The sequence below is a fragment of the Acanthopagrus latus genome, chromosome 16, assembly GCF_904848185.1.
Source record: "Acanthopagrus latus isolate v.2019 chromosome 16, fAcaLat1.1, whole genome shotgun sequence".
Classification (NCBI taxonomy): Eukaryota; Metazoa; Chordata; class Actinopteri; order Spariformes; family Sparidae; genus Acanthopagrus; species Acanthopagrus latus.
The window spans coordinates 8,670,463-8,696,552 of record NC_051054.1 but is presented as its reverse complement, the minus strand read 5'-3'; the positions used below and the strand labels follow the sequence as shown (position 1 = coordinate 8,696,552).

Below are 26,090 nucleotides of genomic sequence, written 5' to 3'. Positions count from 1 at the left end.
ACACACACACACACACACACACACCCCTCCAACCGCCAAAAAAGGGCCTGCCAGAGCGTCTGGTGCACAGAGCTCCAGCTAAGAATAACCTGGACCTTCTCGGGGATAGAGTTACCAAAAAGCCCCCCCGCCCAGTGCTTTGCTCTGACCTATACCCATGTGAGGCACCAATAACACTGAGGTGGAATATTCTGTCCGGTCCCCCTCACCCTACCCAGCTCTGCGCTTAGCCCGGCTCTTTCCTTCCCCTGCGTTGGCTTCGCTTTGGCCCCACCGTCCCTAGATCCCCCTCTGCAATGCTGCCGACACTGGCAGCTCCAAATTCCCCAGCGCCTGTGAAACTTTGTTCGATTTTTCCATTTTCTTAATTTTTTTATTTTGTATTTTTTTAAGCCTTGGAGGAGTTCAACCTGTGGATTACACGATGAACGGAGCAAGACTGAGGAAATGGAATAATTGAATAACCAGGATTTTTAACTCACAAATTTTGCTGATTGGGTTCATAACAAAGGCTGTGATTTTTCTATTCACTTCTGCATGAGGAGGCTTTGCCCCCAACTCAAAGGATAATACCTGAAATTGTCTTCATACCACTATGGCTGAAGGTAGGACTGCTGCACCTGCACCGGGCCTACAATTATTAATCTTTTACTGCTTGATAAAGCACAGAAAGCCCAAGTCATATATGCTTTGTAATAAATAAACTGCGATGTTGTGATGCTGTGTGTCCTCTTAGGAAAATGTGTTGAAAGTTGGTTGCTATAAATACAGGATATCATGTAGCCGGAGTATTAGTATCGCTGTCCTGTGACGGACACGACTGCTGCTGGGGCTGACCTCTGGTTTTTCAACAACTTTCTGTCCTTACCGGCTAAAAATAAGGCTACTTCTTATGTGTGCTGCTCAAACAAGTAATAGCTGATGAATAAATCTTTTTCTTGAATGAACCTTATGGAGCTTAATGAATAAATACAGCAGCAACAGGCAGTTTTCCTTTAGATTCGGTAAAAGTTTGTGGTGAAACACTGACACCACATGTCCAGCCTGGATAACCCAGCTGACTGAGGGGACAGTTTTTAGTTATCATAACCCAGCATTGTGTATATGAGGAAGTGCATCATCAGTGGGGCATGCAGAGAGTTCATTCACAATCAGAAGGTATCTGTAACACTTTGGAAAGAGCAGCAGCGTTGGTGCACTCTCATTTAATTAGTTGATGACGGTGGGGATAAGGTTTTAAATTTCATCACAAGATTTTCCAGTGTACTTAACAGGTGGGAATCATGCGCATATATGTCTGGATGACCTGAATGAGAATGTCAGATATTTCCAGCTGAAATCTTAGATACATTTACGCTGATCAAGATACCACCTTAATCAGTGTCTTCTAGTCAATATAATCCTAAAGCTTACATGTTGATGTGACACAAGGGAAGAGGTTGACATTTGATGAATGCAAAGATCAGACACACTGTCTTCACCGTGTCATGTTTGAATCCATTGCTATGCCATGATAAGCAAATACACAGCACCAGCCTGAATAATCATTAGCAAATATAATTAAAATGACTAAACTAAACAAATTATGATAATTACAGTATTACTACTGGCTCAAGTCCAGTGTACTGAAGCTCTGTGTGTTGTTTGTCTGTGCTGGTTATCGGCTTATAATAAACATGATACAAACATGAAAATTAAATTCCCGTAGCACAAATTCTTTGCATTAGTGAATGAAGAACAATTTGTTTATAGATTATAGAGACTCCCAAACTCCCCAGCAGATTCGGTCCCCCCTGCATTGCTACAGCCTTGTTTCAGAACTCCAGCTGATACATTTTTTTAGATGGTTTCATGTCGTTATTGAACACTGACTAAACCACATTGTCAATTTAAATATGCTCTATGGAGTTTTCTTGTAAACAAAGTTTCTGTTTACATTAAACAGTAGATCTTTGAGGTCTAACTACACCAGTGTTTACCTCCTGTCAGTCTACTTCTTCTCCCACACCTTTATTGATATAACGATGTGTGAATATGTGTGTAATCACTTGCAGACATGTTTATCCTTCCATCTGCATGCAAGGGGACAAAACAGAGTGTTAAGCTTAAAAGCATTGTTCAAAATCTTTATTTTTGTCCAAATATTAATCAGATGTGATTTCGTTTGAGCAGCCAATGGTATTGGTAATGGTGATTACTTAACATTTTTTTTGTGAGCATACCTTTAATATGATCATTCAAATTGTGATAAAGACATGAGCTGATATGAACACGTCGGCGCCCTCTGGCAGAAAAACTATGTAATTTGTTTCACACCACTGTAACCTGACATATATTTTGATCTGCACCTTTAGAGTGTTGTAGAATGAATCTAGAAGGAGTCATAATATAACTTACTCTAAAAGTTCAAACTAAACATCAAGCAGACGAAAAAGTAAGACCATTCTTGACTTTTCGGAGTGTCTTTGATATCTTTACTCGTCCATCTTTAGCCACTCGGTCCAATGGAGTGGCGGCACCACAGGCGAGCTCCCTCAGGTCCAAAGGCCTGGGGCTCCTCGGGAAGCTGAAGATGTCGGCGGAGCTGCTGATAGCTCTGGTTGCCCTCCTGTCCTGGGTGACGGTGGGAGTGGTGATGTTTGACTTTGTGGAGTACAAAGCAGTCCCTGGTAGGTCACACACACACACACACACACACACACACACACACACACACACACACACACCTGAAAATGCACCTCTTCTTTATAACTTTGATCATCAGGCATATAAAATTACCAATGTGTCTTTTATTACTCTCAGACATTCAGCAAATCGTCACAGACCCTGTTGGAGCAGTAAACGATGCCTATGATGAAGTTTCCAGTCTGCTCAACAAGTTTCAAGGTGCATAAAAGATACAGAAGATACATTAATGCATGTTTTCAGTAGTGTTGAATCAATCTTTATAACATCTAACTCTTATTTCTGGTCTTCTAGAATGTGCACCTGATCTAAGTGACCCCATGTCTGTTGCCACTTACGCCGCTGAGGAAATATCACATGCAAAAGATGGAGTTGTTCGCTATTTTTCTGATGAGGAAGGTATGAAAAGAACCAGGAAAAAGAAAAGCTTTTAACATTGTTTGGCTGACGTGTGATGTAAACACGACCCTGGTGTTCCCACAGGGAACTTCTACCTCGACTATGTTGACCCCGTGGTCGTCGGTAGACAGGCTTTCCACTCAACGAATGACTTCATGTGTGGAGTCGTGGGCTCTTTCAGGGACACATTGTGTGCTATAGTGGATACTGTATTGGATACTATATTAGATATCAATAAAGGTAGGTCTTCTATATTTGAATGCTTATTTCTAACTAATGAATTCTTTCAATTCACAAGCAAATAACATGATGAATATTCTAATTACACGTGGAAAAACAACTAATTGTTTGATTAATTCATGTAAAATCTGAGTTTGATATTAATACATTAATTTTTCCCCTTACCAATGTGCTTGTTTTCTCAGGAAAAACTGACATTAGCTACATAGACCCTGTGCACGTAGGCAGAGGCGTCTTCGGTGTTATTAATGACTTCATGTGTGGAGTGGTGGGCTACATCCAGGGTGTGCTCTGTGCCATTCTGGACACTATCCTGAATGTAGTGAAAGGTATTTAACCCTCCTAACATCTTAAAAATAGCAATTAACGCAGCACACGGTAACAGTTTCACATGTTTGCTCTTTGTGCTTATTTGTTTTCTGTTCATTTTCCCCTCAGGAACCACTGACATCAGCTTCATGGACCCTGTGGTGGCTGGCAGAGGGGCCTTCAGTGTGACTAATGACACTGTGAGTGGAATCGTGGGCTACATCCAGGACGTGCTGTGTGCCATCTTAGACAAAATACTGGACATAACAAAAGGTACCTGCTGCATATTCTAACCTTTACATTGAATATAATCATGTCTATTGTTGAATCTTTAACTCATGACTAAACCAACAATATAATTCAATAATGTTTGTATTTGTTATAGCTATATACGTTTGTGTTTAAAGAGTAAATTGATCGTTGCTTGGTCATTAACTGTGTTTTCATCTAAATGACAGAATAATATGTTGAATGAAGTGACTAACCAGAGTTTGGGGCCTGGATGTGTGTTGTTCTTCTCAGGGACCACTGACGTTAGCTTCATTGACCCTGTGGTTATTGGCAGAAATGTCTTCAGTGTTACTAACGACTTTGTGAGTGGAATAGCCGGATACATCCAAGATGTTCTCTGTGCAGTCATGGATGTTATACTGGACGCGGTACAAGGTACAGTATCTGTTGTGCTTATTAACTTTGACCTAATCTATGTACATGTTTCTCTACAATACCTGGGGATGTAACAAAGTATATTAGGCTACTTAAGTATATTTGAGGTACTGATAATCTTAAAGAATATGAAGCCTTGCTGTAGATTAAACTACTCAGAAGTATATGAGGTATTTAAAATCAGCCGATCTCAATCAAACTACAGCAGTAAAATGCAACATTCAGATTAATTCAGTGATATTAGACAGAAGCATAAAAGTTTATTGCGATAGGGAAGTATTAGTACTATAGGTATTTTCATCCACTTTCAGTCAAATCTGCCCATTTACTTAACTTCAGCAAGTTTCTGAATACAGTACTTGTGACTTTCTGTTGATCAGGTATCCAGAATGCTTTGGGATTCAGCCCCATGTCAGCCCTACAGAGGACAGCAGAAATCACCAAAGAACAGATCAACATGCTTGTTGGCTACGTCTCCTCAATGCTGATCGGCGAACAAGGTCTGTTTTACCACATGGCAACATTTAATTTACGTATCAGCCACATACATAAGAAGTTTTGAGTTGTGTATGTGAGCATTATGAACAGCAGCTCTGACTAAGTTTATGGTGTGCTGATGTTTCAGGGATCATGCCTGAAGTGTCCATTGACCCCATGAAAGTTGTTCAAGATGCTGTTCTGGAAATGTCAGACAAGAAGGATTTGTTTATAGCTTACATGGCAAGCATGTTTGTTGGTGATCAAGGTGTGAATGTTTTTTCAACTTAAATGCTTCAATACTTCTGATCCAGATAAAAAAAAAAAAAAAATCATTCATTGACATCCTGATGCCATATTTTCTCCTCATGTTTTAGGTGAACCTGTTGCCACACCGGTTGTAAACATAGTGACTGAAAAAGGTTGTACTTTTTATTAGTTTTAATACACCTTAAAGCATCTTTTTAGCCTTTTTCTGCAAACTACAACATGTGCTTTTCTGCTGTTTGACTAGATGAAACCGTTGCTCCTGTGCCTGATATAAAATTGGTACAGAGGAAAGGTAAGTAATGGCAATATTTTTCCTTGTTGTAACAAGGTAACAAAGTAATTATAATGATGGTTAAAAAAAAAAGTGAAGCTAATAGTCATTCATTCTTTCTAATGTAGGTGAATTCCTGCCACCTCTCGAAAAAGGTAAGAAAACGCCACACTTTGATATTTGTTTTGGACAGGTTGGTTTAATGTGTCTCGCCAGCAAATAGTGGCCTTTCATGCATGTTTGCATTGATTTTGTTTGTCTTTGTGTGAACCGGTCTCGAGTCTGACATCTTCTAAAGTATGATGCAACTGTACGTGTTGTTTGAACAAGCGCCGCCTTTGAAACGATTGATTATGGCATGAACAAATATTCATCATAACCACTGTATGCTTTCAATAAACATCTATGACATGGAGACTGTATCTCTTCCTTTATCCGTCACACTGACTGTTTGTTGGATGTAACATGTCACTGAACTCTGCATTCAAATCTTTTTGTTCCACTCATTGAATTTTGTGTCATATGTTAAAAAGCTTTGTCATACTGAGCATGCAAAATCATCTTTAATACGTGTCTGCAAACGATAATTTAAACCTCTGTGATATCCTGTATGCTGTTTATTTCTGGACTGTTTGTACTGGATGACGTGTGTTATCATGTGGTATATTTCATTTTGTCTTTGCATGGAATAATCAAAAATGATAAGTACAAGTATACAACCTTCAGAATATTATTCACTAAATTAAGTGATTTTTCTGTTTGTCATCAATTCCCATGAAAAGACTAAAACCAACTATGAATGGATCCAACTAATAGGTTTGGTCTTTGTAGCCAAAACCTGATATATCCTGTTTCTTTTTGCACCATAGATGAGGGATATTCACACTGATAGCTATATCACCCCAACTAATTCTAAGATCCTGATCCAGGACCCTGATATATTTTCTCTGACAGTTTTCAACATTGTCGCGACTGTCTTTTTTACCCACTTATCATCTGTGACACTGGCAATTCTTGGCTGACATTTTGACTTACCAGAAATATATTTCCTCTGTGGAAGTGGTGAACTCTTGGTACATTTGAACCATGCTTCTTAAAAAAAACTTTTAGGGACTGAAAAAAAGTCAGCTTTAAATGGACTCCGAGGGACTCCTAGTGAAATTAAGGCCAGAAACAACCCCGTAATGAGACAAAATAATATTTAACAGTATTTTACAGTATTTAGAAAATCAAATGCAACAATTGAAAATGTACATGACTTATTATTATCACTTGATTAATCTAAATATAGTCCCCAACAGAAAACTTTATTCACTGCTCTTTTCAGGTAAAGTGCCCGGCTGTTTCAGGAAATTACTTAAAATGAGACCATACATTTGTGACACGTTTTTATGACTTACCGCAGTAGAATTCACTGAGTCTACTTGGTTTTGGTCATTTCAAGATTTACTGACAACAAGGATATTGTAAAGATATGAGCATATTTCAAGATCTGTATTGCTGGGAACTGGACATGTTTCAGTTTCTTGGTCATGTGTCTCCTCTCATCCAAAATGCTTCTTGAGTTCTGACTAACTGGAGGGGACTTTGCATATCCAAGCATATGTTGAAAGTTATTAACTTCTGCATGTGCTGTGTACTACGTAATGCTACGAACCGTCATTGTTGTTGTTCACATTTCACCCCATCAAATTCTTTCTGTAACTTAAATCAAGTCTTTCGGAGCTGCATTTATGTATAAAAATGCTTGAAGGTGAAGGTCGGATTAAACAGGTCGCATGGGTGGATGATACAGTTACAGAGATCATGCAGGCTGCCAAAGAAGAAGCTGCTGCTGCTGCTGCTGAGTTAAGTGAAGCCCCAGACTCAAAGATGGAGGAGGAAGCTGAAGTTCCCTCTGAAGCAGATGAGACAGAGGCAGAGGAAGATGATGGTATTCACACGGTTTTTCTTTGACAGTAACATTCTTATGTCAGATACAAGATCGATAACTGGCACTAAATTTGTTGCTATCACATCACTAGTGAAACGTGTCGACGTTGAAGAAACTGAACATGAGCGAGCGCCGGAAGATGAGGAGATCCTCCGTGATCATGACGAGGAGGAAGAGGAGGAGGAGAAAGAATATGACAGAGGCATTGTAGAGGGGGACACTGAGAAGGAAGAGGAAGAGGTGATTAAAGCCGAGGGGGATGCAGCAAACATCGAGGAAGAGGAGGAGGAGGAGGAGGAGGAGGAGGAGAAAGAATATGACAGAGGCATTGTTACCGAAGAGGAGGATGAATTAAAAACAGCAGATGATGAAGACAAACAAGAAGTGGGAGATATTAAAAATGAAGATGTCGAGATAGAAGCAGAAGAGAAGGAGGAGGAGGAGACAAAAACAGAAGCAGAGGTGATAGAAGATGAGGAAGAAGAGGAGGAGGAGGAGGAGACCAAAGCTGAAGAACTTTTTGTACAAGGAGAGGAGGAAACCAAAACAGTGGAAGAGGCCCTAGAAGACGATGAGGAGGAGGAGGAGGAGACCAAAGCTGAACAAGTTTTGGTAAAAGGTGAGGAGGAGGAGGAGGAGGAGGAGGAGGAGGAGGAGGAGGAGGAGGAGGAACCTAAAACATCAGAAGAGGTGGTAGAAGTTGAAGAGGAGGAGAAAGAGGAGGAGGAGGAGGAGGAGGAGGAGGAGGAGGAGGAGGAACCTAAAACATCAGAAGAGGTGGTAGAAGTTGAAGAGGAGGAGAAAGAGGAGGAGGAGGAGGAGGAGGAGGAGGAGGATGAGACCAAAGCAGATGAAGTTTTGGTACACATAGAGGAGGATTTGGAGACAAAAACAGGAGAAAATGTGGTAGAAGATGAGGAGGAGGAAGAGCCGGAGATGGAGGCCAAAACTGAAGAAGTTTTGGTAGACATCGAGGAGGAGGAGGAGAGCATAGAAGAAGTTGAGGAGACCAAAATGGAAGATGAGAAGGAGGAAGAAGAGGGGACAAATACTGAAGATGCTATAGAAGAGGAGGAGAAGGAGGAAGAGGACACAAAAACAGATGAAGAGGCTGATGAGGAGGAGACTGAGGATAAATATCTTCATGAAGGAAAAGACAAAGAAAACACTGAAATAAGCGACACTGGTGTCAAAGAAGAGTTCATAAAAACTGACCAGGATGATCTAGCGCTAGACCTTCATGATGGTGAGTCTTTTGATAAGGAGGAGGAGGAAGAGCAGGAAGAAATGGAGATTCATGTGGGGGTGGATGATGAAGAGGAAGAAAAAGAGCCATCTCCCCAACAACTCGACCTCAAAATCCTGTCAGCTGAGAAACCCGACAATGCTAGTGCAGCACCTGAATCCAATGATGAGGAAGAAGAGACAGCTGCTCTCGACAAAGACGAATACTCCGACATCATCGACGACCATGATGAAAACAACAACAACAGCGAAAGCGGGAAACCTGAACTCAAACGAAAGAGGAAGGTTCATATTCCCTATGAGAGGCTCAGAAGACTTGGATCAAGAGCTGATCACAAGCCTGAGAAAGGTACAACACTTTTACCATTACCATCATGTATGTTTCGTGCTTTTTCTTCATTATCAGGTCACGAAAATGTTTTTGAATGCTGAGTGTGTTCATCATGATGAATGTAATTTGGAGTAATGGTATGAGTACTTATCGTCTTTACATTTCCTTAACACGTTTTCAAATGATGCACTGAATGCTTTGTGACATGACTTGTTTTAAGGGCTTAACAGACACTTAAACGACTCATGTATGTATATGTTTTTGTATAGTATTTTATTTCAGTGCTTCTTTCGTTCCGTGAGTGTTGATCATCAAGCAGAGCACCAAGCTTTTAAAACCTAGAGAATGAATTTCATCACAAAAGGTGTTTCATTACAGATTAATGAGATTAGGAAAGGCTCTTGTTTACTGTTTTACCCAGAATCAGAGGTGAAGTTTGATATCAGAAATCTCTGTGTCATTTATATTCAGAAGTGACTTATACTTCCCAAAGATATGATTGTCTCTTACTTCCAACAGGAAATGTCCAAAAACACACTTCATAGAAAAAAGACAATCCTTATAACTGCAGAACTTGCCTTGTGAATGAGAACTGCTAATGACCTACTTTAATTAGTTCCAATTTGCCAAATTGTAGACAAATACAAATACAGGTAAAAGAAAGAAAGAAAGAAAGAAAGAAAGAAAGAAAGAAAGAAAGAAAGAAAGAAAGAAAGAAAGAAATACCAGGGCTCACAGCTAACTCACCTTCTCCCTGGAGCATTGTACTTCCTGTTTACACCCACCAAAACGTCATGCAAAGAGGAGCTGCAAAACAGAAGTAATGCAGATAATTATGATGTTATGCAAGCAACACTTTAAATATACACTTTAACTTTATGATATAATATAGGCCCTCTTTGTAAATCCCTGTGCTAAGCTAACTGTCTCCAGCTGCTTGCACTTGTCAGATAAGCCAGGCTAAACCCATTTTGGGCACAATTATATGTGTTGTTCTACTGTTCAGATTGAACACAAATGAATTCATGACATGTGTTATTTGAGCATTTGTATTTTTGCCTTAAACGGCCTATCTTCTGACTATGTTCGCTAGCATAATATGCATCAACTGTGTGTGCAGTGCGCCTATGGTGTGTTTGTATGACAAGCATATCCTCAAAACTCAGGACAGGAAACACTCGTTCTTCCAGTTATTTCCACCACATCTACATTCTATTCATCACCTCACAAAACAATTTGTAAAACCTCAAGAGGAGTGCAAAATTTCTGCCTAAGCTGAACTAGCAAACTCACTCTGACATGTCGTCACCTCAGTTTTTGGGGCTCCAAGGAAATCTTGGGCACAGTTATTTGCGTACCTGCATTGATCAGTCTGGGATCATAATATATAGGCTTGTCCTCTTCCTTGAGGAAAACAGTGTCAGCTTTACCATCGATTTTCTCCATGAATGGCTTCTATTTTATCCTATAAAGATGCATTTGTGTGCCTGACCAGTTCTTTACTGGACACACAAGAACTAAACTCATGTGACCACAAGAAAGATGAGCACATTTTGCAAAACCTTGATCTATTTCTATAAGAAACAATTATAGAGACATATTTTCAAAAACATATGAACATGACATGGACATGAGAGTGTCAAGTCAAGTTTTATTTAGATCAGAAACTCATCCTGACTTGGGTGTGAATAGCTGCACTGAAATGGGATATTAGGACTAATACATCACTTGTTAATTCCAGCTCCGTTAGCTGTGCTTTTTTTTTTCTATCTTGATGACTCAGTGAAGACAAATCTATTTCCTAAAGTGCTAATTAAATTGGCGGCTAAAGTGTTCCTGCTGAGCAATCACTGCTAGTGAGCCATTAGAACATAAGGCAGCTAGATGGTGCTAAAGGGCTGAGAAAAACATCGACTACTTTCTGGATGAGGACATTTTTGGAATGCTTATGGTGTGTTTGTAGTCATAGTGTGTTTAGTGTGTAATGCTTACATTGCTTTCTAGGCAAGCATGATTACTTGTCGTGATGACTATATTGCGTGTCTGTTTTTTTGGTTAGAATTGCTCTTATGTACTCTATATTTTTCATATATTTCTGCATGAAATACTTTAGTTCTCAAAGAGGCAAAGGAAAGGCACGCAATAAAAGAAGTTAAAGATGCCATTATTAAAGGTAATGTTCTTGAAATTGTGCACCCTCTTCACTTTGTTTTCTCCCCAGATATTTTCCAAATGTTCTCATTAAATGCATTGATTTGATACACCTTACTCAAAACAAGAAATGTACTTTATCCACACGAGCACCTGATAACATTACGTATGAACATGGTTGTTCACAGACCTCAAAGCTGCAGAAACTGAAAAAAAGGAGACAAAAGAAGCCAAACACGAGGAGACCACAGAGATACAATTAGAAGAAGAAAAGCCAAAGGAGGAGGCCAAACCTGTGGAGAAGAAATTCAAGAAACCACCCAAAGAAGAGAAAGAAGTAAAGAAACCTCTCAAAGAAGAGAAAGAGGTCAAGAAACCCATCAAAGAAGAGAAAGAAATCAAGAAACCCCTAAAAGAAGAGAAAGAAGTCAAGAAACCTCTCAAAGAGGAAAAAGAAGTCAAGAAACCCATCAAAGAAGAGATAGAAGTAAAGAAACCTCTCAAAGAAGAGAAAGAGGTCAAGAAACCAATCAAAGAAGAGAAAGAAATCAAGAAACCCCTCAAAGAAGAGAAAGAAGTCAAGAAACCTCTCAAAGAAGAAAAAGAAGTCAAGAAACCCATCAAAGAAGAAAAAGAAGTAAAGAAACCTCTCAAAGAAGAGAAAGAGGTCAAGAAACCAATCAAAGAAGAGAAAGAAATCAAGAAACCCCTCAAAGAAGAGAAAGAAGTCAAGAAACCTCTCAAAGAAGAAAAAGAAGTCAAGAAACCCATCAAAGAAGAAAAAGAAGTAAAGAAACCTCTCAAAGAAGAGAAAGAGGTCAAGAAACCCATCAAAGAAGAGAAAGAAATCAAGAAACCTCTCAAAGAAGAAAAAGAAGTAAAGAAACCTCTCAAAGAAGAGAAAGAGGTCAAGAAACCCATCAAAGAAGAGAAAGAAATCAAGAAACCCCTAAAAGAAGAGAGAGAAGTCAAGAAACATCTCAAAGAAGAAAAAGAAGTAAAGAAAGCTCTCAAAGAAGAGAAAGAGGTCAAGAAACCTCTCAAAGAAGAAAAAGAAGTCAAGAAACTCATCAAAGAAGAAAAAGAAGTAAAGAAACCTCTCAAAGAAGAGAAAGAAATCAAGAAACCCCTCAAAGAAGAGAAAGAAGTCAAGAAACCTCTCAAAGAAGAAAAAGAAGTCAAGAAACTCATCAAAGAAGAAAAAGAAGTAAAGAAACCTCTCAAAGAAGAGAAAGAGGTCAAGAAACCCATCAAAGAAGAGAAAGAAATCAAGAAACCCCTAAAAGAAGAGAGAGAAGTCAAGAAACCACTAAAAGAAGAGAAAGAAGTCAAGAAACCACTAAAAGAAGAGAAAGAAGTCAAGAAACCTCTCAAAGAAGAAAAAGAAGTCAAGAAACCTCTTAAAGAAGAGAAAGAGGTCAAGAAACAAATCAAAGAAGAGAAAGAAATCAAGAAACCCCTCAAAGAAGAGAAAGAAGTCAAGAAACCTCTCAAAGAAGAAAAAGAAGTCAAGAAACCCATCAAAGAAGAAAAAGAAGTAAAGAAACCTCCAAAAGAAGAAAAAGAAATCAAGAAACCTCCAAAAGAAGAAAAAGAGGTCAAGAAAGCACCAAAAGAAGAAAAAGATGTCAAGAAGCCCATCAAAGAACAGAAAGAAATCAAAAAACCATCCAAAAAAGTGAAAGAAGTCAAGAAACCCCTCAAAGAAGAAAAAGAAATAAAGAAACCATCCAAAGAAGAGAGGGAAGCCGAGAAACCCCTCAAAGAACAGAAAGAAATCAAGAAACCATCCAAAGAAGAGAAAGACGTCAAGAAACCCATCAAAGAAGAGAAAGACATCAAGAAACCTCTCAAAGAAAAGAAAGAAGTCAAGAAACCTCTCAAAGCAGAGAAAGAGGTAAAGACACCACCCAGAGAAGAGATAGAAGTCAAGAAAACCATCAAAGACATAAAAGAAGAAAAGAAACCCATCAAAGAAGAAAAAGAAGTAAAGAAGACCCTCAAAGAAGAGAAGGAGGTCAAGAAACCTCTCAAAGAAGAGAAAGATGTCAAGAAACCCATCAAAGAAGAAAAAGAAGCAAAGAGGGCCCTCAAAGAAGAGAAGGAAGACAAGAAACCTCTCAAAGATGAGAAAGACGTCAAAAAAGCCATCAAAGAAAAGGAAGGAGAAATGAAACCTCTAAAAGAAAAGAAAGAAGTCAAGAAACCCCTAAAAGAAGAGAAAGAGGTAAAGACGCTACCAAAAGAAGAGAAAGAAATCAAGAAACCTCTCAAAGCAGAGAAAGAGGTGAAGACACCATCCAAAGAAGAGAGAGAAGTCAAGAAACCCATCAAAGAAGAGAAAGAATTAGAGGCACCATCCAAAGAAGAGAAGGAAGTCAAGAAACCCATCAAAGAAGAGAAGGAGGTAAAGACACCATCCAAAGAAAAGAAAGAAGTCAAGAAACCTCTCAAAGAAGAGAAAGAGGTAAAGACACCACCCAAAGAAGAGAAAGAAGTCAAGAAACCCACCAAAGAAGAGAAAGAAATCAAGAAACCCATCAAAGAAGAGAAATACTTAAAGGCACCATCCAAAGAAGTGAAAGACATCAAGACACCACCCAAAGAAGAGAAAGAAGTCAAGAAACCCACCAAAGAAGAGAAAGAAATCAAGAAACCCATCAAAGAAGAGAAAGACTTAAAGGCACCATCCAAAGAAGTGAAAGACATCAAGACACCACCCAAAGAAGAGAAAGAAGTCAAGAAACCTCTAAAAGAAGTGAAAGAAGTCAAGAAACCTCTAAAAGAAATGACAGAGGTAAAGACACCACCCAAAGAAGAGAAAGAAATCAAGAAACCCATCAAAGAGAAAGACATCAAGAAACCATTGAAAGAAGAGAAAGATGTTAAGAAACCTCTCACAGAAGAGAAAGAGGTAAAGACACCACCCAAAGAAGAGAAAGAAGTCAAGAAACCTCTAAAAGAAGAGAAAGAAATCAAGAAACCCATCAAAGAAGAGAAAGATGTCGAGAAACCTCTCAAAGAAGAAAAAGAGGCAAAGACACCACCCAAAGAAGAGAAAGAAATCAAGAAACCTCTCAAAGAAGAGAAAGAGGTAAAGACACCACCCAAAGAAGAGAAAGAAATCAAGAAACCTCTCAAAGTAGAGAAAGAAATCAAGAAACCCATCAAAGAAGAGAAAGATGTCAAGAAACCTCTCAAAGAAGAGAAAGAGGTAAAGATACCACCCAAAGAAGTGAAAGAAATCAAGAAACCTCTCAAAGAAGAGAAAGAGGCAAAGACACCACCCAAAGAAGTGAAAGAAATCAAGAAACCTCTCAAAGAAGAGAAAGAGGTAAAGACACCACCCAAAGAAGAGAAAGAAATCAAGAAACCTCTAAAAGAAGAGAAAGAAATCAAGAAACCCATCAAAGAAGAGAGAGATGTCAAGAAACCTCTCAAAGAAGAGAAAGAGGTAAAGACACCACCCAAAGAAGAGAAAGAAATCAAGAAACCTCTCAAAGAAGAGAAAGAAATCAAGAAACCCATCAAAGAAGAGAAAGATGTCAAGAAACCTCTCAAAGAGAAAGAGGTAAAGACACCACCCAAAGAAGAGAAAGAAATCAAGAAACCTCTAAAAGAAGAGAAAGAGGTAAAGACACCACCCAAAGAAGTGAAAGAAATCAAGAAACCTCTCAAAGAAGAGAAAGAGGTAAAGACACCACCCAAAGAAGAGAAAGAAATCAAGAAACCTCTAAAAGAAGAGAAAGAAATCAAGAAACCCATCAAAGAAGAGAGAGATGTCAAGAAACCTCTCAAAGAAGAGAAAGAGGTAAAGACACCACCCAAAGAAGAGGGAGAAGTCAAGAAAACTCTCAAAGAAGAGAAGGAAATCAAGAAACCAATCAAAGAAGAGAAAGACATCAAGAAACCATCCAAAGAAGAGAAAGAGGTAAAGACACCACCCAAAGAAGAGAAAGAAATCAAGAAAGCCCTCAAAGAAGAGAAAGATGTCAAGAAACCCATCAAAGAAGACAAAGAGGTAAAGACACCACCCAAAGAAAAGAAAGATGTCAAGAAACCCATCAAAGAAGAGAAAGAGGTAAAGACACCACCCAAAGAAAAGAAAGATGTCAAGAAACCCATCAAAGAAGAGAAAGAGGTAAAGACACCACCCAAAGAAGAAAAAGAAGTCAAGAAACCTATCAAAGAAGAGAAAGAAGTCAAGAAACCTCTCAAAGATGAGAAAAAGGTAAAGACACAACCCAAAGAAGAGAAAAAAGTCAAGAAACTATCTAAAGAAGATAAAGAAGTCAAGAAACCCCTCAAAGAAGAGAAGGAACCAAAGACAGAGCCAACAAAGCCTTCTAAAGAAGAGAAAGAAATTAAGAAGGCTGCTACAGACAAAGAACCTGTCAAGAGGAAAGAGGATAAGACAGGTATACATAGGCCAGCAATACAATGTTTAGCAAATACACAAAAAAGGAACATTTGACTATTCGAACCAAAGCTGCAAGATTATAGATTATATTCTTCTGCATTTTAGCTGATGAACCCAAAAAGGCTGTGAAGGCTGTCAAAAAGCAGATACCCGTAATTCCTGTTCTGAAAAAGGAACTTGTCAATGTTACAAAAACAGGTATGTAACAGGCCACACTATGGGTCAAGAGGAATCAAACAGTATTCAAAACTACCTTTCAAGTAGTAACATATTTACATTACATTTAAAGCATGGGTCAATATGAAGCTAAGATAAGCTAACACATTATATTTATGAATTGTCCCCAATAACAGAGGTTCCTGAGGTCCCTAAGGCAAAAGCCAAAGCAGAACCTAAAAAGAAAGGTATGAGCATGCTTTTATTCTTTTATGTCAATTCAAGAAAAAGTAGGTTGACATCTTTTAGCTGTTTAGATGTTACATAAATCCTATCTTATGAATCTTTTATCAGCCCTTTATAGAATTAAACTTCATTTGAACATATTCAAGCTAGATATTTCGCATACACTTCCTTTGCTGACGAGGATTCTTCTTTTGTAGTACTCATAAGAAACTACATATTAAGTGTCACATAATGAACATGTGCCTTTACAACAGCTAAGGCTTAGAAATAGAATGGACATTAGTCAGATTTCATCAGCAATACAGTATGATGCTGATCAAATGTATTCATGACACTGAAATTGTAACGTAATCTATCTGCTGTTCATTTCAGCTGATGAACCCAAGATGACCATGAAGGTGGTCAAAGCTGTAAGAAAGCAGATAGCTCCTGTCCTGAAAAAGGAACATCTTAATGTTACAAAGACAGGTATGTAACAGGCCACACTCAGTGTGACCACATATGAACTTGGATCAGTGTGTGACGTCATAAACAATGTGCCACTGTTACATGTTGGATAGTGCCTGCAGTGATGCAGTTTTCCATGTAGGTGATGAGCTCATGAATTATATTTTTGAATATTCCAATTACAGAAGTTCCTGAAGCTCCTAAGCTGAAAGCCAAAGCAGAACCTGCAAAGAAAGGTATGAACATGCCTTTTATTATTGTATCAATCATTTCAAGAATTAAACGTGACATGTTCCAGTTAGAGATGACATAATTTCATAATATTCCACCAGTGGCAGCTCCCAAGGAGCCCAAGAAGGAACTCAAACCTGAACCTGTAAAATCAGGTAATGCAAAGACTTAGTGATGTGGAAACACTATCAACAACCAAATGTGTATTATAGTATATAGTAGACCTGAAAAGAATCTAATCAAAAGGCAAAGCTATTCTAACTTCTTGCCCTGTTTCTTGACACAAAAGCTATGAAGGAAAAGGCCAAAGCAGCTCCTGCTAAGAAAGGTAACATGTGCATATTATTAGCTCATAATGTTATTATCACCAAAGAGAAACATTATTTATGTCATTATGTAAATAAAACTGTCCTGCTATAAGAACATTTGCGCTCTTGACACACAGAAGCTGTTAGAGCTGATAAAGAAAAGGCCAAACCAGTCACCTTGAAAAAAGGTCAGAGTGTTGCATTTTATAATGGACATGAAAATAACAAGCTAACTGGATCTTGAGTACCAATTTCATAATGTATGTGTATTTTATTTCTGCAGAAAAAGAGGAGACTCCCAGAAACGCCACTCTGGTAAAAGAGAGAGTCAAAATAGTGCCAATGAAAAAAGGTAATTTTCTTTGGTATATAGTTGTGATTGAGTTCATGTTTCAGTGATTTGAGTCACTGATACTAAGCATACACTGTTGTTTTTTTTGTTTACAGTGGTCAAGGCGCCAAAAGAGAAAGTCAAAGCAGTTCTAGCACAGAGAGGTAGTGAGAGCTTACCTTATATTCGTTCCAGTGTGTCATCTTATCTTCCGTGATGATGAATCTAAAATCTCTTTCCACAGAACTCGCTCCACTCAAGAAAAAAGCTGCCCCTGTCGTTAAAGGTATGAAGACACTAATTAACATTTATGTTAATGTTTTAATAATGAACTCACTGATTTTCATTCTCATTCGATTTTCTTAAAGTGGCAGAGGCACCACACAAAAATGTCTCGCTGACAAAGGAGAAGGTGAAGGTTGTGCCACTGAAGAAAGGTCTGTTTGTTTTCCTCACACTTTTACATTGTGTGTTTGCTCACCACTTTAGCAGGTTTAGCCATTTCACTGTAATATTTTCTCCTCATTAGTGCCTGTAACTCCAAAAGAGAAAGTCAAACCAGCACCAGCTGAAAAAGGTAATTACAGGAATTAAAATTCTTTCACTGTTATTTCATTTTTAATTTATATAGACTGCATTCAACAATTTGTAGCCTGGATGCTTCAATTTCAGAGTAATAATTAGTTGTAAACAAAGTATGGTGACATGGACACAAAATGCTGTAAAAATGTCAGACTCCGCTGATATTTGTGTTGTTGTTATCATTTGCTTTCGAAGCTGAGGTTCTCAAGGAGAAGAAGGCCGAGCCAGTGACTCCCACAAAAGGTTCGGCTTTGCGACTGTAGTTTCTGTGTCGTTTCTCCCTTAACTGTACACATTAGAATTAACAGGAGCCGTGTATTTTTCTAGCACCTGTTATCAAAGCAAAAACCGCTGAGAAGAAGAAAGGTATGCAAGCACGAGTGTGTGTCCGTCGTGCTTTAGAGGCGATTAACACGAGTCTGCTGATTAAAAAGCTAATCAGTGTTCACGCTTTATAGCCACAAGATAATGACGCTGCTGAACATAGTCATGTTCACAACGTCATGAGTGTAACTGAAAAAATGAGTAGTAATTACCTAGACATGCATCATTTTGATGGCTGTTTGTCACACAGTAGAGATGGCATGTTTTATTTAGGCTAAAAGCTGCGAATAGTTTTCTAGAGACACAATTATATTGACACTGTTCCTTGTTTCTTTTTACGTTGAAGCTGTTGTGAAAGCAAAGGCTAAAATCTCACAGAAAGGTGCTTATCTGGTGCAACTTATGCCCCTAATATTCCATAGAATATATTACGTGCATTATCCACTTGTCAGATTGAAAAGCTGTAACATCCAAGCTACAATTGACATTAGGACATGTTTTTTCTCCAAGAAATAGTTCAGTATTCTCATTGGATAATTCATAAATCTGTTATTTATTAAAAAAAAACTAAGCATTTATTTTGTATTTGATCCCTATAGAAGCTGAGGCCAAGCCAATTCTTGCCAAAAAGGGTACTGCTGATACGATCGATCATTATTTGCCGAAAAGATAAATCTTCTTAACATAACAGCTGAAATGATTTTCATCTTGTGTTTTGCTGCAGCACCAGAGGTCGCAAAGGAGAAGCCTAAGCCAGCTCATGAAAAGAAAGGTAAACATTTGATTAAAACAAGACATAGTATTTCATATTTCGTATTCGAGTTAACAAAGACAATGTTGAAAAAATATCATTCCTTTGAATTAGCTCTGACTGGGACGAAGAAGGAAAAGATCAGCTCTCTCCTAAAGAAGAAAGGTAGCCTGCCAAAATCATCAGCCTGACGATGATTTTCTGGGCTTGTAGCTTAGAGGAAATGTTGTTACCATCTACACACAGTTGCCAGTTTATTAGGTGAACCTAGCTAAAGCTAATGCAATTAATAAAGCTGTCATGATGATTATAAAGATCAGTATTTGTTAGTTCAACTTGAGTTATACAGGTGCATTAGTTTTGACTAGTTCTACCGAATAAACTGCTGCTGAGTCTACATCATAATCCTGTAACATTACTAAAAGAACTATAACTTGTTCACACTAAATAACAACAAAGCTCATGAGAACCAATACGTTCATACATTTAGCCCAGAGCTCAAAGTATCTGGACAAAGTCAACCCAGTTTTGATTTAATAACAACAACAAAAAATGCTTTGTGTCACTGCACTAATCAAAGGGCAAGCACTGTCACGAGTAAACACTGATTGTGTTTTCTCCCTGATCATTCAGCATTATTGAGGGGAGAAAAGGCCAAACCAGTCCGTGTGAAGAATGGTACATTAGTGGTGCCTCCATCTGCATAACCGTGTAATTACAGTTATCCAGTCACAGAATGTAGGTCATGTGTGAAAGCTCTGATTGGACGGTTCACGAGGGAAACAAGCACTTTGCATGCGAGATCAATAAATCACAGTAGAGGATGTAATGTACAAGAAATCGAGGTTGAATCTTCTGCAGCAGCTGCATCGACAAACAGCTGCCTTCATACTATGATCGTTAAGGATACCATACACCTGCCTTAGATAGGGTTGTTGATGGATCATCAAGCTTTTATTACTCACCTCTTACCCTCTAAATCATGGACAATAAAGAGCTTAGATTCCAAAGTAAATGATATATCAAATCCAGCGAACATTTACGATGCGTTGTAAATGTTGAAATGCCTGGAACATATCTGGATGCTTCAAGGCCTTAGCTCTAGAGCGGAGGGTTTGCACCTAATACAAACTGTGTCCAGGCAAATGGAAACTACAAAAACATGTAGAAAATATTCATTATATAGAGCCATAAGCTTTGAAGCGGTTGAGCGATTTTCACAGATTATCTCATATATATAATGAGGAAATAGCGAAGAATGATAAAGAAAGATAAAACAGCAATGATAAGTATATAAAGGCTTCTTAGTTACAATCACCAGATGCCTAATAATATTCAGCCCAAACCAGCTGCTGATGGTAAAGGCACACATCAATAGTGTTTTCTCACTCTCTAACACAAATTACTTACTAGCTTTCTAGTCATTGATTCCCCATGCTGTGTACGCTGCTTTAAGGATTCAGAAACTCAGTTTTGTTGTGGTTATGCTGTGGCTCCAGCTGCAATATGCCTTTCTGGACAATTAGATAATTGTGGCTTCTGCTGTTGAGTTCCTGTGTGCATCCCCAAATGTTCTCCTGTGACCTCAGTTTTACCTTTGCAGAGCTGGAGACTCCAAAAGAAAAGGACAAACCTGCTGCAGCGAAGAAAGGTACAGTGTTTGCAATGATGCATGCAGTTATTGTACATATCAGCATTATTTAGATCAGATTGTGATGCACCAAGAATCTCAATTTGGGGATGCATTTGAGGCTAACTTAATAAGATTTTTATAGTTTCTTATAAATATTATAGTATACATCATTCCAGAAATCAAAGAACTGTGTGTTTTATCGATTGCATTTTCTTCCTGATGGTGCAGCCATCCTCAGGGAAAAGCCCAAACCAGTCCGTCTGAAGAAAGGTACAACTGTAGCACTTCAGTAGAGGCGGGCACTTCATGTAACTGGCCGAGTGCAACATGTAATCTGATTACAACATGAAGGCCACTGCAGTCTGTGAATGCTGCCGCTGGTTTATTATAGGGGAAACAGATGAGAATATTTTCCTGCTGAATGTGAAAGTGACAATCATCATAGAAAACACAGAAATTAAGATTTAGTATTTCTATTCAGCAAGAAAATATTTTTATATATAAATCTTTACAAACAAAAATAACAACAACTTTGACTGTTTTTTGTCTAAAAATCTGAAGCTTATAGACAATAAGTGTATCGAGAGTTCAACAATATTTTCCAGCAGCTGACTGCACATGCATGTTAGACATTTTAACAACCCCAGAAAGTCTATTGGCAGTGGTGTTCTCAGTTTTTTGCTTTGGGACCATAGGCATGTCTGTTCATAACAACATATCATTATGAGGAGACGCTGCAGTAAATCAGCCATCATTAATGTCACCCTGAATCTATTTTGGTAAAAGATGCATATTCTATGCTAGCTAACACAAGCATGAGAGAAAAGTCTTTTTTTCTACCTGCCTTGAGGGGTCAGCAATAGTGTAATTGCCAATTTCGTACTTGTGAAACAGAGCCTGAGGTCTCAAAGCAAAGGTCAAACCCATTGCAGTAATGCAGTATTGAGTACATTAATACATCAATATACTATGAATTGTATGGAAAAATGATTTTGAAAGTGCGAGAGGACAGAGCAGCTGCTTGATCATTTCACTGTTTGTGTTTTGATTTTGATTTATTTCAGAAGACAGAGTTCCTAAAGAAAAACAAGAGCCTGTGAAGAAAGGTACCTTCACTGTTTAGACACTGACCAGACAAACGGTTTACAGCCCAACTACCACTGTACAATACAGACCTAATTATTACTGAAACTTTATGCGTTTGTTTATTGTAGAAAAACCAGTGGAGAAGAAGGCAGCCAAAGAGGAGAAGGCAAAAGGTAGGTTGAAAGTTGAAGGACAAGTTCGCCCCAAAATGAAAAAATCGAGTCATCTTGTCGAGCATGTGGATGGAAAGTCAAGTGAAGTGTCACAGCATCAACATTGCAGCATTTGCCAAAACAACTGATGTAGATGGTTACTTGTTTTAAAGTGTAGAAATAAACAGTTCACACAGCGTAATCCAAGTCGGATTTGACGCGTGGTCAAACTTGTGCGCCCACTTCGGACAGGGTATGAATAACGTCTTCTTAAATCAGTTTCAGATCTCTAGCTGTATGGAACCATTTCATGTGAGTAGAAGTCCCCATTTACTTCATGTTTTTTTTGTGGACGATTAAAAACTTTACCTGACTTTCCATCAGCATGAGGGTGAGAAGATAATGACTGGATTTTCATGTTTGGGTGACATTTTCCTTTAATGTAGATGAAACAGGGACCTGTCTATGTGAATTATATACATATGTATATAAATTGCACCAGCAGCTGCATATTTGACTGCATGGAGTTAATCATTATATCATTATTAATCTTTTGTAACAGTGGACAGAGTTCTTAAAGAGATACAGGAGCCTGCAAAGAAAGGTACAGTTGTTTTTTTTAAGCAACTACATTTCTAAGTGTCTGGAAAACCTATATTACTCCTGCTACTAACTATACTTTTATTTATGCATGAAAATTCTTGTTTTGTGTTCTAGACAAGAAGAAAGTTGCCAAAGAGGAAAAAGTAAAAGGTACTGAATTATTGCTTATCGAAGCAATAGTTCAGGGTAACAGAACACTGTATTGTTTTATGGTTAACATCATGTTCTCTTTCTGATAGCAGAGCCTTCCGTGTCAGACAGCTTTCAGATGGAGGGTGAGTCCAAATTCCCTTCTCATAAGCAAAATGTCACACGAGTGTGCAAACAAGCACACTCCGTCTTCTCCCGGGATGCCAGATAGAAGTGAGGAACATATGATTCTCCCTCCACAGATGAGCTGCCCTACTTCCAGTGTTTCTTTGTGGACGAGGAGGAGGCCCAGTTCCCGTTCTACGCCTTCTCCCCGCTGGAGATTTGAAGCTTCAGTCTGAATCCAGCCTGAGGTTTACAATTTAGCCAACCCACTGATAACGACGAGGTCAAGTCACCGAGCGCGCCCTGCACCTCTGTTCACTGTTAGCCTTCAGGAGAGAAAACCTGGGCAAAGCAGAGGATGATGGGTGATTTGATGTGACGGACCGACTTTATTTTTTTGTTTCCAGATCTGGTCGAGCTCTCGTACCAAATACATGCAGCCAGTGTCATTCCTTTCCATTTTTTTTATGTATTTATTTTTTTGTGTGTTGAATTTTTCCTATTGAAATGTGGATAGAAAGCGATTATTCAAACGGAACAACAGAGAACATTACCTTTGTGGAGCATTTATTTAAGTCCTCACAGCTGCACATAAACAGGATGGTGCATTTTTTTTTTTTTTAAATAAGAAACATATTGTAAAGTACTTTCAAATGTGCAGTAAACAGGGTACAAAAATGACCACAATTCATGACAGACGGGTGTCCAATTCCTCCAAAGTCACATCAACTTGAAAACTTGTTTCTATAGTAATCGTACATACATTTTTATCTTCGGTGATTTGTGTACTTTTTTCTTGGTTTTTTAGGGCTCAACTTATCCTACTTTTAAAGCCCTTACATCAACAATTAGGCATTTATAGTCTGTGCATAAGTCTTGATACATTTTCAAGGAAACTTTTAACTTTTCACACATATTCCACTATTTTATCCCCTAATGGGTACAAACAAGGAATCAAAGCATTAATGAAAGCAAGGAAAGTTTTTTTTTGTCTACTTACATGTCAAAAGGAATGACAATGCACTGTATATGAGAGCTCCCAACACTACCTGAAACGCTACCTTTAAAGTCTTATTAGACTGTACCATGTAGATGCCACGTGTGCCAGCTCCTCGTTTCAGACACTGGTGCTAAAAACAAGCTTTGCATCGTCCGCACTGTCAGAATGAGGCCCCGAGTTTGTATTACTGGACGACGAGTTTGTCCGAGTCAATGAGGTGGCGAGTAAAAGTCTTTTCTTGCACAGTTATTGAAAATTGTTTTACAAGCTGCAGCATTAAAAGTACAGTAGGGCACATGTGATTAATTTTTTGTCAGTCAGAAGGGATGACTGCTGTGACTAACGGCAATTCCTTGATAGACCAAAAATGCGGTCACTAACGTTTGGTTAGTGGCTGTTTGTCTGTAGAAACACAATTTATTTTTTACAACCTTTTCAGCGGGTTCTTATCAACCGGAAAGGGTCAGAAAATGTTTCAAAGTCTTTGATTGTGTCATCAGTTGTAATGTTTTTAACATATATAACACAAGCATATAATTGTATTACATCCGATTACTGTGCTGAAACAAAGGTGACAGGTTTCATATGACAGTTTACGGAAGTCCTGTGCTTGTGATGTACACTTTGGACGACTTCAGATTGATTGTGAATACTGAAACTGCTCATAATATCCTAGTCAGGTATTTGAAATCTCTGAAGAACAAAGAGAGCTGGAAGAATCAGCTCCTTCACAGGTTTATTTTGTCAACCTGAACGCTGTGGTTAACGTGGTGATGTTGGAGATGGAACTGTGTGTCTGCACATCGTGTGATCGCCCTCTGGGTTGTTGCAGAGGGCGCCACATGCTCGAGCAGATGATCTCAGATGTACACTGGTGCATTATTTCTCAGCTTGCACCAGCTGCTGTTTACATGTAGTTCTTTACGTTTTGCTCCATATGCTGCATAGAAGGCAGTTATTATTACAGCTTGTGACAGTAATCCCAAATTAAATCCACTTATCATTTAAATAAAAGAATCAGAGTATTCATGAGTACATATATGGTGCATACAATCTGCTTTGGGGTGATGTTCCACCATCACTTATCCCAAAGCAACAATGTGAAAGAAGAGATGAAAAGAGACTGAAAGAAGAGATGTTGCCGCAAATATTTAATTCATGGCAACAAAAGATACATATTTGTTTCAATGAGTTTACTGAACTATATTTAAGCCTCACTTTAACCTGGTAAACATGTGCAATACATACATTTTTAAATATTTGGGTGATCCATACATCGTATGTTTGTCAGATAGCCGTTGAATGAAATGTGCATGATGCGTGTTTTTGTTTTATGCTCTCAAGTGTTTCTGTGATATTTACCCCAACGTTCAAAATGGCAGCACTAAATACTTGAACTTTTTTGACACCAATCCGTCAGTCAGTTGTGTTGCTAACATGAGATGTAATTCATGGTTACAACAATTTCATTGTAAATAGTTAAATAAATTGAGAAAAAGGAATGTTTAATCCAGTCCCTGCCACTGACACTGCTCTTTACCTGCAGGTAGATTCACATCATGTATCATTTATTAGCTACATCTTCCTTATGCTTGTGAATAGTAGCAAATCTGAAATTAAAACAGAGCAATGCGAATGTGTTTTGTAAGTCTCGTTTTTCTCTAAAAGTTGGCTATTTGCCCACGTCATGGGAATATGCAGTGATTGATGGAGTTAGGTCTGGCTACGTGATATTTGCAATGAACAAAACAAAAAGGTTCACAGTTTTACATTTTCAATAACAGGTGGCTGTGGCTCAGGGGTTGAGCCAAAGGAAGGTCACTGGTTCGATTCCTCTGGTCTGCATGTTGAAGTATGTGTGAATTACTGTAAGTCGCTTTGGAATGGCAGCTACAGTTGGGTGTGTGTCTGAATGGTAGATGGTTAAGAATGTACAGTAGATGGTCAGCTCGCTTCCCACTGATGATCCCTAATGAGGCCAGAGACGGGTTACTACAGGCCAGTTAACACCACTGACACAGATTCCACACAAAGAGGAAACTCCCACTGCTCTCCCGGGAAGCTGGCTGAGGAGAGAAGAAGTTACACCGAACCATTATCTCTCACTGCCTCACCACCGTGGGACGCGATAACCCTTTCAGCATGCCTGTGCTGCCGTGAACGCTGTGACACGAACTTGCCTGAACTTTTCTTTCAACTGTTGTCACCTCGAATACTTGGCAAATGGTTTGGCCTGGATTTTTGTGAGAGTTGAGAGATTTTTTTTGGGGGGGGGGCAATCCTATAACTAGAGCATAAAGATAAGATTTTAATTTAAATTAATTCAGCAGGGCAACGGCCAAATGAGTTCCACTCCAGTTACCATGGCTTCTTTGTGTTGCACGCTATTCAGAGATGGCCAGAGAACTTGGCAGCCTGTGTGTTGGGATGAGAAGAATAGCCACTTGTAGTCACAGTGTTCAGTAGGCTCGACACAGCTCACAAGGGAGGACAAGGAGGCATTCGCTTGGCTTCTTAAAATGTGGGAAAGACCGAGGTGAATTGAGGGAAAGCTTTTAAAACTGTGTCCCCCTGTTCGTAACAGTTGC

At 38.7% G+C, this 26,090-nt stretch overlaps 1 protein-coding gene across 1 annotated transcript; it reads left to right on the top strand.

Moving 5' to 3' along the window:
- Positions 1 to 160: 160 nt before the first annotated feature.
- On the top strand, positions 161 to 25,138 carry si:ch211-266g18.10 (titin). Its single transcript, XM_037072246.1, has 47 exons — positions 161 to 605; positions 2,493 to 2,669; positions 2,803 to 2,886; positions 2,980 to 3,084; positions 3,169 to 3,324; positions 3,510 to 3,653; positions 3,763 to 3,906; positions 4,156 to 4,299; positions 4,680 to 4,799; positions 4,925 to 5,044; positions 5,154 to 5,198; positions 5,291 to 5,338; positions 5,446 to 5,472; positions 7,113 to 7,250; positions 7,342 to 7,862; positions 8,070 to 8,844; positions 10,940 to 10,999; positions 11,166 to 11,494; positions 13,451 to 13,891; positions 14,078 to 14,311; positions 15,083 to 15,395; positions 15,503 to 15,595; positions 15,751 to 15,801; positions 16,172 to 16,267; positions 16,432 to 16,482; positions 16,579 to 16,632; positions 16,767 to 16,805; positions 16,923 to 16,973; positions 17,069 to 17,137; positions 17,233 to 17,280; positions 17,361 to 17,402; positions 17,485 to 17,553; positions 17,646 to 17,693; positions 17,894 to 17,941; positions 18,026 to 18,064; positions 18,366 to 18,404; positions 18,622 to 18,654; positions 18,747 to 18,794; positions 18,888 to 18,938; positions 20,377 to 20,424; positions 20,635 to 20,676; positions 21,471 to 21,512; positions 21,621 to 21,665; positions 22,207 to 22,248; positions 22,362 to 22,397; positions 22,490 to 22,522; positions 22,640 to 25,138. The coding sequence occupies exons 1-47, from the start codon at positions 596 to 598 to the stop codon at positions 22,723 to 22,725; spliced, it is 5,478 nt and encodes a 1,825-aa protein (XP_036928141.1). The 5' UTR covers positions 161 to 595; the 3' UTR covers positions 22,726 to 25,138.
- Positions 25,139 to 26,090: the final 952 nt, after the last annotated feature.

Coding starts and splice junctions, on each gene's coding strand:
- si:ch211-266g18.10 (XM_037072246.1), top strand. Junction 3,085..3,168: donor CTATTTTTCTGATGAGGAAG/GTATGAAAAGAA, acceptor GTGTTCCCACAG/GGAACTTCTACCTCGACTAT. Junction 13,892..14,077: donor CTCTCACAGAAGAGAAAGAG/GTAAAGACACCA, acceptor AAAGAGGTAAAG/ACACCACCCAAAGAAGAGAA.